This window comes from Vipera ursinii (genome assembly GCF_947247035.1).
Source record: "Vipera ursinii genome assembly, chromosome: 9".
Classification (NCBI taxonomy): Eukaryota; Metazoa; Chordata; class Lepidosauria; order Squamata; family Viperidae; genus Vipera; species Vipera ursinii.
The window spans coordinates 21,589,538-21,604,120 of NC_139523.1; the positions used below are offsets into that span (position 1 = coordinate 21,589,538).

The 14,583-nt window shown below is 40.8% G+C and overlaps 1 protein-coding gene across 1 annotated transcript; it reads left to right on the plus strand.

The window, feature by feature from the left end:
* The first annotated feature begins 2,080 nt into the window (after positions 1-2,080).
* CD79A (CD79a molecule) lies at positions 2,081-14,457 on the plus strand. Its single transcript, XM_083368963.1, has 5 exons — positions 2,081-2,197; positions 8,320-8,805; positions 11,788-11,906; positions 13,534-13,602; positions 13,979-14,457. The coding sequence occupies exons 1-5, from the start codon at positions 2,143-2,145 to the stop codon at positions 14,099-14,101; spliced, it is 852 nt and encodes a 283-aa protein (XP_083225089.1). The 5' UTR covers positions 2,081-2,142; the 3' UTR covers positions 14,102-14,457.
* The last annotated feature ends 126 nt before the right edge of the window (positions 14,458-14,583 follow it).

The window sequence follows — 14,583 nt, forward strand, 5'->3', positions numbered from 1 at the left end:
TACCTCTTTACAAAACCCTAGTAAGACCACACCTGGAATACTGCAGCCAGTTTTGGTCACCATATCACAAAAAAGATGTTGAGAGTTTGGGGAAAAATTCAGAGAAGAGGAACTAAGATGATCCAAGGCCTGGAGGCTAAAACATACGAAGAACGGCTGCAGGACTTGGGTTTGGCTAGTCTAAAGAAAAGAAGAAATAGGGGAGACATGATAGCAGTGTTCCAGTATCTGAGGGGCTGACACAAGGCAGAGGGGGGTCAAACTATTCTCCAAAGCACCAGAGGGCCGGACAAGAAACAATGGTTGGAAACTAATCAAGGAGAGAAGCAACCTGGAATTAAGGAGAAACTTCCTAACAGTGAGGACAATCAACCAATGGAACAGCTTGCCACCAGAAACAGTGAATGCTCCAATACTGGAAATTTTTAAGAAGAGACTAGACAATCACCTGTCTGAGATGGTGTATAGTTTCTCCTGCCTGAACAGGGGGCTGGACTAGAAGACCTCCAAGGTCCCTTCCAGCTCTGTTCTATTCATTAGCAAGACAGCCAGTTGGATCCAGTAGCTCTGAACACTGGAAACCCTACGAGCATAAGAAAACTACGGAACTATTTTTCCTTTTGGCACAAGGTGTCAAGCTTCAAAGAAATCTTATGCTGCTTCAGCCATTGCTGTTTCTTCAGTTGCCTAAAGACCCAGGGGGGAGGGCAAAGGAATGGAATGTGCATCGCAGGTGCCGGGTTGCCCAGCTTGAGAACCAAGGTCATCCCAGAATTGTTTGCTGGGAACTGAAGATTTTTCTCATAATAATTGTCCGACGATTAATTGGGGAATGTGACCTGTACTGTCAGAGGTTAAGGGGACTTTCTATACTTTTAATTTACTTTTTCTGGCGCCAATTTAAGCAGAGCTGGTTTTCTATTCGTCAGTGCCGATATGGTGTGCTCAGTAAAGTTTTGCATTAGAGATTGGAATGTCTCAGTTGCTGAATCATTCTGGTGTTCCCAAGCATTTTTTAAGATTATACACTGGCAATCTGGCAGAAAACAGTGAATAGTTTTAATTGTAATATGTATTAATTTCAAGGGCATAATGTTTAATGGCTTTTTAATTTTTGTATAATATTTTTATTGTGTATTGCCCTGTTCACCGCCCTGAGTCCTTCGGGAGAAGGGCGGTATAGAAATCAAATTATTAAATTAAATTATTAAATTATTAAATGTCCACCTTGCTCAGGTATGATGTCATAATGTTCCTGTTAACATCTCGAATCTTCAGATGCTCTTTTCCTAAGTGGAGGACTTGGACACAAAAGAAACCTTTTAGATCCAGAAGATTCCAAGTGCCCTTGGTCTTCCAAGAAGACTCAATGCCAAATCTTGTTCATTCCAACCACTCTTCCAGGTTCCCAAATGTTCCCAAATTCACTATAGGTAGTCACTGATTTATAACCAAATTTGGGCCCAGAATTTACCTGGCTAAGCAAGATGGTTGTGAAGTGGGTCACGCCCAATTTAATGGCATTTTTTGCCTTGGTTGTTAAGTGAATCATGCAGTTGTTAAGCGAATCTGGCTTTACCATCGTTGAAGCCAGCTGGGAAGGTCGCAAATGGTGATCACATGACCCTGGGATGCTTCAACCATCCTAGATACATGCTGGTTATCTAGCACCTGAATTTTGATCGGGGGGGATGCTGCAACGGTCATAAATGCAAGGACTGGTTATAAGTCACTTTTTCAGTTGCATTGTAACTTTGATAGTTGTAATGATAGTTGTAAGTCAGATGTACGTTCACATCTGCCAGGCAGGTAACAACTGGCAGAGAGTTTTGTTCATAGAAATTCTTGCTTTTAGTTGTGAAATGTCCTGGGGACAAAATTCTGCCTGTCCCTTCTGAAGCAACCCAAGACACGCTTAACCTCAAACTGAAGCTTCAGTGCATAGCAAACAAAAACCAAAAACAGACCAACTTCTTCTATGGGTGGAGCAAAGGAGCACCGAGGCGCATCGCCTGAAGTCTGCTTAAAACAGGAAAAGTAAAAAAATAAAAAATAAAATGCACAACTCAAACAAGGCTGAAGTCCAGCAGTGACTGCAGCATAGATGTGGTGGACAATCTTCTCTGTGGGATAGTTAACAGGATGGAAGTTGGTCGATGCCACCTGTGGTCCCTGTTTCTCCTGGGAATCTTTTCAGGTAAGATATTCTTAGCGACTGTAATCTATGGACTGGCAACTGCCAAAACATGGGGAGATCCAGACCGGTAGCAAACACTACAAGGTACGGTAAAAGCCTTTCCTCCGGATTTCCATGGAAAAACTGCTTGTTTTGTGTTTACCTGTCTTTAAAGGCCAAGGAGCCATGAGGATGCTGGTACACAGGTGTACGACTGGGCAAATTCTATGTGATAGCTTCAGTGATGAATCCCAGAAGTTCATTGGTTTTATAAATGGGAAAGGCTTTTTTTTGGGGGGGGGCTACGTGTTGTGGCCCTGATTCCTGAGGGTGACATGGACAAGTCCCATGGTTTTGTTGGCCACATTTTCAGAAGTGGTTTGCCATTATTTTCTTGTGAAAGAGAGATTGGCTGAAAGTCACCCAGCCTAACTAAGAGAGGATTAGAAATCAAGTTTCTATGCAACTACTCTCTCTTTATGGTAGACTAAAGTGTGAATCATCTTCTTGAATCTGGAATAGGTATTCCAAGAAGATTCAGGACGGACCAATTTTAACAGGCAGGGCTGCAAGTGTGTATTCTGGTATGGAATGAAAGAAGAAGAAAAAGTTGGAAGGAAAAAGGACTTTTCTTATAATGAACAGAATAGCAGAGTCGGAAGGGACCTTGGAGGTCATCTAGTCCAACCCCCTGCTCAAGCAGGAGACCCGATACCATTTCAGACAAAGGGTTGTCCAGTCATTCTACTGATTGTTCACACTGTCAGGAAATTTCTCCTTAGATCTAGGTTGGTTCTCTTTTTGATTAGTTTCCATCCGTGGCTTCTTGTTTTGCCTTCAAGGTCTTTTCTTTGTGGCAGCCCCCCAAATATTGGGACACTGCTATCATGTCACCCCTAGTCTTTCTTTTCACTAGACCAGGTATATCCAATTCCTGCCACCCTTCTTCATATATTTTAGCCTGAGCTTGTCGATCGGTCGGCAGTTTGGCGGGTCGAATCCCAAGTGCCGCGTAACAGAGTGAGCGCCTGTTCCCAGCTTCTGCCAACCTAGCAGTTCGAAAGCACGTAAAAATGCAAGTAGAAAAATAGGGACCACTATGGTGAGAAGGTAACAGCGTTCCGTGTGCCTTTGGCATCTAGTCATGCCAGCCACATGACCACGGAGACGTCCTCAGACAAGCGCTGGCTCTTCGGCTTTGAAACGGAGATGAGCACCGGCCCCTAGAGTTGGAAACGACTAGCACGCATGTGCGGGGGAAACTTTACCTTTTTTTAATTATCTTTATTGCTTTTTTCTGCACTTTCCAAAGTCAAAACTGAATGCAGTACTCTAAGTGTGTTCTTACTAAGGCTTTGTAAAGCACTACCAATACTTCACGTGATCTTGATTCTATCTCTCTGTTGATGGAACTTTGAATTGCATTGCCTTTTTTTTGGCAATGAACTTTGTTATGTAAATAATGCAAGACTCAATCTTTTGTATCCCTAGGCAACCTTGGCTCTTTTATGCTGGCTCAGGAATTCTGGGAGTTGAAGTCCACAAGTCATAAAAGAGCCAAGGTTGCCTACCCCTGCCCTAATGTTTCTCAACTTTGTCAGCTTTTAGATGTGTGGATTTCAGCTCCCAGAATTCCCCAGCCAGCCTATATAAAAATAAATCTTAGACAATAGGTGCCTGTACCCATATAAATGGATACAGAATTGTATCCTGAGTTGGTAATTAAAATTAATACAACATGATAAAATAGATACTGTAAAATATCTGCTGGATATATACAGTATACACTTGGTTTAAAACAAACCCTACTGAACAGGGTGAAAACAAAACAGTTAAACTTGCAATCATTGTTTGTTGAGCCAGTTTGTGGGTCTCTTTCTTATATCTTCAAATTCTTTTTATATTGCACAACTATTGCTTAGCTAGAGGTTTGAATAGTGTCCAGAAATTAACCAGGAACATCAAGAAAACACATAATGAATTATTTGCACATACATAATTACAGTGCAATCAATAAATCAACGAATGAATTAGACTTGTCAAAATAAACCATAGTTTGCTCCAACCTCCCCATTTAACCCAATGCTAAGTCAAAAATAAACATATTATGGCTTAATATGATGTGAACACTTTTTTTTATTCATGCTTTTATGTGTGTCATTTTACAAGAATATAAGATGGAGGAACATGCGGGTTCCCCAATGCAAGCATCACTGAAGATCATTATATTTGTTCACATGAGAAACCATTAGCTGTTCACCCATCAATATAACAAATAAATTTTGTCTTCAAACAGATGCTGCTGGAGTTTTTTCCCCAAATTGAATCTGATTGAGTAGATTTGGGTCTCAATGTCAGACAAGTAAAGTATCTCTACAGATTTAGGACTGTTTGATTAAGACTTCGGAAAAGGCCATTGATGCCTGTATTGATCCAAAGTATATATCTAATGAATGCACCACTGGGTTTAAGGGTGCTTACAGTATCCTGAATAGTTATGTATAATCTCTTAGCACAGCCTTCTGCATTTCGATTCAGTCCTTCCATTGGGTTAATGAGACCCACTTCCAGGTATTTCCATAGTCCATAGTCTCTTTTCTTAAGATTTTCTCTAAAACAGTCTTCAGCAACATTAAGATGTGTGGACTTCAAATCCCAGAATTCTCCAGCAAGCATTGCTGGCTAGGGAATTCTGGGAATTGAAGTCCACACATCTTGAAGTTGTTGAGGTTGAGAAACACTGCTCTAAAGCGATAGAGCCAGTTTGGTGCAGTGGATTAGGTGCTAGCCTAGAAACCAGGAGACAGTGAATTCTAGTTCCACCTTAGCCATGAAACCCGGCTGGATGACTTTAGGTCAATCTCCAGGAGATGGTGAGTTCTAGTCCTGCCCTAGACACGAAAGTTGATTGGGTAACTTTGGGTCAGTCCCACTCTTTCAACTGAACCCACTTCTCAGGGTTGGTATGGTGGGTAAAATAGGAAGGAGGAGGATTAGGTATGTTTGCTGTCTTGAGTTACTTATCAAGTAATAAAGGCAGGATAAAAATCTAATTAATTAATATTTGCTAAAGCCGTCAGTCCTCCCCGATAGGCCACATCTGGAAAAGACACAGCATGAACCATTAAACCTCTATGGCCAGAGGGTGTAATAAAAATCTTGAAAATGTGCAGAGATGTGCTATCTCACACGTCTTATACTAAAGAAAATCAAGTTAGAACAATCTTGAGTTTCTTCCTCACCCTCTCCTATCTATCCAGGCAAAACTGGGGTTTAGATAATGGTTGTTGAATTCCTTTTTCAAGGCAATCTCTGTACTTCTCTGCAGCCGTAACTTTTTAGATGCCTATGGAGATTCTCAGTCACCCAGGTCATGGTTGTCCCAAAGATGCTTTTTCAAAAGGTAACTGGACTTCCTTTGTTCTTCCTTGAAGATGTTTCGCTTCTCATCCAAGAAGCTTTTGAAAAAATGCTTTTTAAAAAGCACCTTCGGGACTAATGCTTTTAGAGATATACTTCCTCTGAAAACTTCTCAAATCTGGTTCCAGCTAACTCTGCAAGCCTTCTGCATACCTGCTAGGGTGGGCCGTAAACTTTCCCCCTGATAAAAAAGTGGCTCTCTTCTGTTTCCTGTCAACAGAGGCAGGAAAAAGGAAGTAAAACCAGCAAACAGCCCCTTGAGTCTGTGAAGAGGGGCGGCATTCTGTCATGGAGATGTGGTTGAGTGGCTTTACCAGCAGGGAAGGCACCCTGGGGAGGGCTTGTTATTGGAAAGATTGCAAGACATATTGGGAAATACGGTGAGTGGGAGTGACCTTTTCTTCCCCCCCCCCCGCCCTCTTCATTTTTTGTGCAAGCCTTATTCCTCAACCCGACAGACAAATACTCAGAGAGGTTTCCTCTGGTTTGCCCTACTGAATTTCCAGGCATCCGGCTGCCATAAAGAAACCCAGTCTGAGTTTTCACGTTGTTGTGATTTATGGACTTATGAGTTGGGGAAGAAATGGAGGTAGTGACAGATTTTATTTTCCTGGGCTCCAAGATCACTGCAGATGGGGACTGTAGCCAAGAAATTAAAAGACGCTTGCTCCTGGGGAGGAAAGCCATGGCAAATCTAGACAGCACACTAAAAAGCAGAGACATCACCCTGCCAACAAAAGTGCGTATAGTCAAGGCTATGGTCTTCCCAGTTGCAATATGTGGCTGTGAAAGTTGGACCATAAGAAAGGCTGAGCGCCAAAGAATGGAGGCCTTTGAACTGTGGTGCTGGAGAAGACTCCTGCGAGTCGCTTGGACTGCAAGGCGATCAAACCGGTCAGTCCTAGAGGAGATCAACCCTGACTGCTCTTTAGAAGAACAGATCCTGAAGCTGAAACTCAAATACTTTGGCCATCTAATGAGAAGGGAGGACTCACTGGAGAAGAGCCTAATGCTGGGAAAGATTGAGGGCAATAGAAGAAGGGGACAACAGAGAAGGAGGTGGCTGGATGGAGTCACTGAAGCAGGAGGCGTGAGCCTAAATGGATTCCAGAAGATGGTAGAGGATAGGAAGGCCTGGAGGAACGTTGTCCGTGGTGTCACGATGGGTCGCACACGACTTCGCAGCTAACAACAATGAGTTGGTGTGTTGGGTGAACCCACCATATAGTTCAGTCAGAATAGAGGTGGAAGGGACCTTGGAGGTCTTCTAGTCCAACCCCCTGTTCAAACAGGAGACCTTCGACCATTTCAGACAAGTAACTGTCCAGTCTCTTCTTAAAAACCTCCATTGATGAAGCAGCCACAACTTCTGGAGGCCAGCTGTCCCGCTGGTTAATTGTCCTCACTTTTAGGAAGTTTCTCCTTAATTCCAGGTTGCTTCTCTCCTTGATTAGTTTCCATCCATTGTTTCTTGTCCTACCCTCTCCGGTGCTTTGGAAAATAAGTTGACCCCCTCCTCTTCTTTGTGGCAGCCCCTCAAATACTGAAATACTGCTATCATGTCACCCCTAGTCCTTCTTTTCTCAAGACTGGCCATACCCAAATCCTGCAACCACTCATCATATGCTTTTGTCTCCAGGCCTTTGTTCATCTTAGTTGCTCTTCTCTGCACTATTTCCAAAGTCTCAACATCTTTTTTTGTAATGTGGTGACCAAAACTGGACGCAGTATTCCAGGTGTGGTCTTACTAAGGATTTATAAAGCGGTACTAATACTTCACATAATTTTGATTCTATGCCTCCTATTGTAAACCTTAATTTGTGCTTCACTGTATTGGGTAAGACACAGCCACTGTTTTTGATTCAAGAAACTAGGGCTAAGCACAGGAGAAGTCAGCCAATAATCAAAGGATTTTTGTAACTAACAGTTCTTTAACACATGAAATTGCATACAGTACATAGTTAAATTAGAATTAGTCTCGCAGAAGCAAGGTAATATGTTGAGGGATCCAATCTGGGTCGGTCACTGAAAGAATTTCCTTGAGGATGGGCTCCAGCGTGAGTCCGAAACCTTACCTCTGGTCCCAACTGGATCTTGTAATATTATTCTGGGACACGTATATTTGCCTTCAAATAATAATAATAATAATAATAATAATAATAATAATAATAATAATAATAATAATAATAATAATAATAATAATAATAAAAAGTTGGGCGGGACCTTGGAGGTCATCTAGTCCAACCCCCTGCTCAGGCAGGAAACCCTATACCATTTCAGACAAATGGCTGTCCAGTCTCTTCTAAAAATCTTCCAGTGTTGGAGCATTAACCACTTCTGGAGGCAGGTTGTTCCACTGGTTCATTGTTCTAATATGTTCCCAAGTATGTTCAAACAATCCTTCTAGGCAGGCATAAAGTAAATAGAGAATCTTGATTGTTTCATGTTTTGTACACCAATATTTTTATATACAGTAATCAAGACTGGGGCTCCGGTGGAACCAGAAACTTGTCTGGATGGTCCATTGTTGGCATTTTTTAATTCTCCCATCGCTTATGATTTCTATGTTGGGATTTTAGGATATTGATTGCAATGATTTTTATATTTGTAATTGCTATTTTCGTATTTTTTGTTTTATCTATTGTCCATGCCCAGGGTCACCTTTGGTGAGGTGGGTGGCTATATAAATTTGATTAATTTTTTTCCCCTTCTCCTATTTGCAGGTTGTATTTGTGTCAACCCAACCATTGAAAGCGCTCCAATCATTCCATCAACAGAGCAAGCCAATAACACAGATCAAAACTCTACCAAACCCAACGATCACATTGTAACGACTCCAATTGTGGCAACGGATCCCACTTGTCAGGATTCCAAGCCTGTGATGCAACACCGTTCCCACTCTCCCATCATCATGAAACCCGTAGATAACTCTCGAATCATTTTGGAAGGGAATTCTGCCACCCTGGAGTGTCAGTTTAAGGCCCCATCTGGGGCAAAGGTTTTCTGGAAAAAATCTTGCTCCCCAAATTGTAGTAGCAATGTTGACATCTCCAGTACCAGCCACCACAAAATCTCTACAGACATCATTCAGGGCTGGTCAAAGCTCTCTTTTCATTCAGCCCAAAGGAATGATACCGGCATGTACTACTGCTCTGTCATTGCTAACACCGGTTATGGGCAATCGTGTGGAACATATCTATGGGTCAGGAGTGAGTATAAACCTTACACTATTAAGGGTTGAATGGTTATCTTTTGCAAAATCCAATTAATTAATTAATATTGGCTAAAGCCGTCAGTCCTCCAGGATAGGCCAAATCTGGAAAAGATGATGTCCCAGATCTCTAACCTAGTTTTTGATTGATTGGTTGAGTCAGCGTTGACTCTTAATGATTGCATAGAACATCTCCAGGATGGTCTGTCCCCAACTTGGCCCTTCAGGTCTTCCAGTGGTGTGCTAAATACCCTTATAATCAAGTGTGTACAGCTTGCTACTAGTCATTCCATTTTATTTTTATTTTCCTTCCAACTTTCTCAGCGTTATAGACTTTTTTTTTAGAGAGCTAGGTTAGAGCTCAGCATAAAAAAGCCAGGTACAGGTTAGCCAGTGGTATTCAGGAAGTCTGAAGCATGATGTTCATTAGATGTAGATAATGCCTTTCCTCTAAGAGCTCAAGGCTATTCCATCCTCCAGTTTATAAAGTGTAAATAAACTCAACAAGTTTATAAACAAGCCTGACAAGTTTGTGTAATATACAGTGTGCTCACTTTTAGATTTAGTATTTTTATTTTACATGTTTTTCAACTCTGTGAGGCACATTGGACTAAGACAGAAAGACTGACCCAGTCTCCTACCAAACTGACTGAGGGTACCATGCATGTGTGTGTGTGCATGCACACACACACAAACACAGAGAGAGAGAGAGAGAGAGAGAGAGAGAGAGAGGGAGAGGGAGAGAGAGAGTTAGAATATTTCAGCTCTGGGATTATCTTAATAGCCATTGAGTTAGTTGCAAAGACATCTTCGGTTATTCTATTTTTAGGAAACAGAATCTTCAGTGTAAAAATGTAGAAATAGCCTTTGGAATGACTGAAAGCCTAAAGCTAAAACACAATTAATAAGCAAGTAGTACTGGTTGATATAAGGTCCAAAGGTGATTTGGATAATGACAAACAGAGGATTTCATATACTGTAACAAGAAATCCTGCAGGAAAAAAAGGTTGGGAAGGCGTATGAGTGAAAAATTCTTCCCTTGTATAAATTATTGCTGTCTAAATACAGACGATTGTTAACTATTGTAGTACTTTCTATTGCGGGCGTGAAAGAAATACTGGACCAATGCAACTGACTTGCCAGCTAATTGCCAACCTAGCAGTTCGAAAGCATGTAAAAATGCAAGTAGAAAAATAGGGACCACTATGGTGGGAAGGTAACAGCGTTCCGTGCGCCTTTGGCGTCTAGTCATGCCGGCCACATGACCATGGAGACGTCCTCGGACAAGCGCTGGCTCTTCGGCTTTGAAACGGAGATGAGCACCGGCCCCTAGAGCCGGAAACGACTAGCACACATGTGCGGGGGAACCTTTACCTTTACTAATAATATCTATGCTTCTGGTTTCCTTATCAAATTCATAGCTTGGCAGGAAAATTGTATCTATGTATGTGTATGTATCTATGTATGTGTCTCTGGTTTCATTTCTAGAATAATTAGAATATGGTATATGGGGAAATAATAGATTAATTGGGACGAAGTGGCTCAGTGGGTTAGGACGCTGAGCTTGTCGATCAGAAGGTCGGCAGTTTGGCAGGTCGAATCCCGAGTGCCGCGTAACAGAGTAAGCGCCTGTTACTCGTCCCAGCTTCTGCCAACCTAGCAGTTCGAAAGCACGTAAAAATGCAAGTAGAAAAATAGGGACCGCTACGGTGGGAAGGTAACAGTGTTCTGTGCGCCTTTGGCGTCTAGTCATACCGGCCACATGACTACGGAGACGTCCTCGGACAAGCGCTGGCTCTTCGGCTTTGAAACGGAGATGAGCAAAGGGTTAAGTGGCCCCTTCCTCATCTTGTATTTCAGCCTCAGAAATTTGTCTCAAGAGTCTTCACCAGATAAGGATAACAGGAACTAAATTCTTACAGGAACGTGTATTTGTGAAATAATAGTAGCTAATGTAATCTATTCAGAGAATGGGAATCGGGGTGAGATATTGAGGGGTGCTTTTTTATTGTATGCTTTCCCACAAAACTTTGATCCCCAACACAGCTGTTTGTCCTTCTGTCTGGTTCAAAATTATAGTATCTCACTTTTCTTTTTTTAATCATGCTCCATCACAATACACTGTGAATTGGAACTTCCATTTCCTTTTTGAAATTGCTGCTTGTCTGTGATATGATGATGCACCTCCGGCCCACACATGTTAATTTGAAGTTTTTAAATAGGCAGGAGGTGTCTACAAAACCTGTTGGAGGAAGAGACCTCTACATAGGAGAAATCCAGACAGCTGGTTTGGCACATAAGAACCCCAAAATGAGCAAGCAAACCTTTGTGTGTCATCTATATTGTTCCAGGCACTAAGGACAAAAGGACATTTAAGTGCATATAAATGCATCGACAAGGCCAATATAAGTCTAATTGGTTCCATGGATATCAGAGCTAGATAATGCTGTCTGGCTAGTTGGTTGGGAAATATATGAGACTTAAATATATGCTAGACATCAACGCATGTAATCTTCTGCTCATTAAAATGGAGACAGTGCCAAACAATTAACATCCATAAGCTGGCTATGTTTAACATGCTTTAATGGTTACTGAACGAACCCACATTCTGGGTTTGTGTGATAAGATAAACCCAACAGTTACTGCGTGGCCAGAAGTTATATTACATAAGTCACCCACCATTAACCAAGATTAAGATTAGCTAAGGTTAGAATGTTCTGCAAATCCAACTGTGCGATTTAAAATTGACCTGCTTATGTTTACGGTGGCGGTCTTTTTGTCAATGTGTTTGCCATTTTGCAAAAATTGCTATTTGACAAAAGGACCTCAGGGAATTAATAGACACATCTGCGATTTGCAGCAAGATGAGTTGGCAGCGTACATAATTCTGAAAAAGAGAATTCCAAGTGGGTGGTAAATAGGAAGACCAGGAATGTTATGAGGTTTCCAACCAATTGTCCATTTTGGGCTGTTTTTTTAGAACCTTGGCCCATCTCCTTCCTGAATATGAGTGAATCCATTAAAAACAAGATTATCACTGTGGAGGGATTCCTTCTGCTTATCTGTGCCATTGGTCCTGGCCTTTTTCTGCTGTTCAAGGTGAGCTGTTTTTTCCCTTCACGTATCATTTCCATACATGCACATATAGTGTGACCCATTCTGAATCTGTCTGTGCATAGTTTCCAGTCACCAGATCTTGTTCTGCTTTTGATCACCATGTTAAAGAATATTCTTGCTTTCTCGCAGAGGCATTAGCAGAGAGTTTACAGTAATGGAAAGATCAACTGGTTTCAAAAGTATCATTAGGAGATTATTATTCTTGGAACTATATTTTGAATTTCTTTTGAACATTTCTTTCGCAGTACGGGTATTACATCAGATCCAATTGGCAGTAATTTAAGTAACTATTACTGTAACATGGATTAGGCAAGTTGTTAGCTATACACATTAGGAAGAAGCTATAGTTGGTTTCTCAAAATAAAATTCTGTTGATGCCTGATTTTAGGAGAATATTCATACAGTATTGCATATATCTATTTTTTCCATCATTTAATGCAAAACTTCATATGTGAATCTCAAACAGTTTTTCATCAGGGGGATTGTTAGCATAAACAAACAAGCAGCATCTTGTATTAAATCTATGTCCTATTAACTGTAAAATATTTGTTGTTACAAACCCATTTCCATATCAAAATCAGTGGACAGTGCTTAAAACTGGACTTAAGAGATTAAGTCAGGATCTACCTACAGTATACTAGAACAGCTCCGCAATAATTGGTAGAGAAGTTGGCCATGACTAGCATAAATCCTAATATAGTCAATATTGAATGAAATGAGTTTTCTAAAAATTCTTCCAGTTTATAGTCCAAAATGAAGTTCTGCATACAAACTCTTCATTATATCTGACAGTTGAATTTACCCAGCTATGTGACAAGGCCTATTCAAACATATGTTGTGGTTTACTATCTGCATATGAATAGTTTTTCCTGGTTGATTTTATTTACTTAAATTGTTTTATATACCCTCCTTTCTCACTATATTACTCTGGGCAGTTAACAAAGGTTCAAAAATAATATATCTATATTGATATAAAAATCATATGACTAAGACAGACATGTCAAACACAAGGCCCAGGGGCCAGATCCGGCCCGCAAAGTGGTTTCATGTGGCCCGCAAAGCCATCCTAGAAACAGTGAGGGAACGGCTCCAACTGCCTTGGCCCTGGCCCAGAGACCCTCCTTCTGCCAGAGACCCTCAGATCTGTCCCACTCCTGCCCAGGCCCCCATAGGCACCCTTGATGCCAACGATGTAGAGCTGGCCACGCCCACCCAGTAGGCTATATGCACTCTAGCCACGCCTACCCAGTAGGTCACGCCCACCCTGGCCATACCCACCCGGCCCCTTGAGGACAACCGCAATGCTGATGCGGCCCTCAATGAAATTGAGTTTGACACCCCTGGACTAAGAGGTCATACAAAAGAATCTGGGTTCAATTACTTTCCTGACCCTCATGCATGGGCACAACCAGGTCTTCAAGACATTAGCAGGTTGAGATCAACCTAATCTAGGGCAATACAGTGTTTTTATTTGTGTATGGTACAATACATAAGTACAACACTAAAACATTTTATATTCTTCACCAAAGTTGAAGTTAAATATAGAACTTAAAGCATAATATTAGTTGACGTTTTAGTGAATCCTAGCCTCTTGTTGTCTTGTTTGCAGAAGAGATGGGAAAATGAGCGCCTCTTGCAGGCCAAGAAGAAAGCTTGTGAAGAGGAGAATCTGTATGAAGTAAGTCAATGGAGTGATTCATGGGCATATTGCAAAAGAAAGGGGAGGAAATAATGGGATATATAACAATGAAAACAGGGATTTCAGTTAGGAGACCTATTCTACTATAATCTACGTACTCCAAACTATAGTACAAGAATACATAGATAGTGTAGCTATGACTGTGCTATAAAGGGAGGGGGCACAAGGGGGATCCTGATATTCACCAATGGAAGAATTTTTTGCAATTGGAAAGATGTTAATTGCTACTTGGTGTTACTTTTATTGTATGTACTGTAATTGCAATCCATGCTTAGTAAAGTTGTGTAGGATTTTAGCCTTAATTTCCTCGGCACATGAGTTTCAGAATAATGAACTCTTTGTCTTTTCTCTTCAGGGACTGAATCTGGATGATTGCTCAATGTATGAGGACATCTCCAGAGGTTTACAAGCTACCTACCAAGACATAGGCAATGTCAAAGTGATTGATTTACAGCTAGAGAAACCAGAGAAACCATGAATTAAAAATCCCTCATTATAATTTTTTAGTTTATTGAAAATGGTTATTTTATAATTCTTTCTTGATAGCTCTTGCTGATAATGTGTATATATGTGATGGTGATTCCGTATTTTCCTATATTTAGAGAATGATTGTATAACTTTTAATCTTGAGAAGTGAGCTCTGCACTGTCAAAAATTGGCTTGAATAGAATCTTGTAAATGAAAGAAGCAAAAACCTTTGATTTCCCAAAGAGGAAAATACTCTGATTATATGCTATTTCATAATTCTGTGATTCCTGATTGCCATTTTTTTAAAAAGGAACATTTCTCTGAGATTCTGAAACATAAGCAATGATTAAATATTACCTAAGGTGACATTTACAATTCATTAATTTCTTATGCTTGCTTTCAACCTCTCAATTTGTATTAAAAAAGGCACATCCATAAACTGTATTTCAAATTAACATTTTCTCCTCTGAATTGAACATTTAAAAGATTATC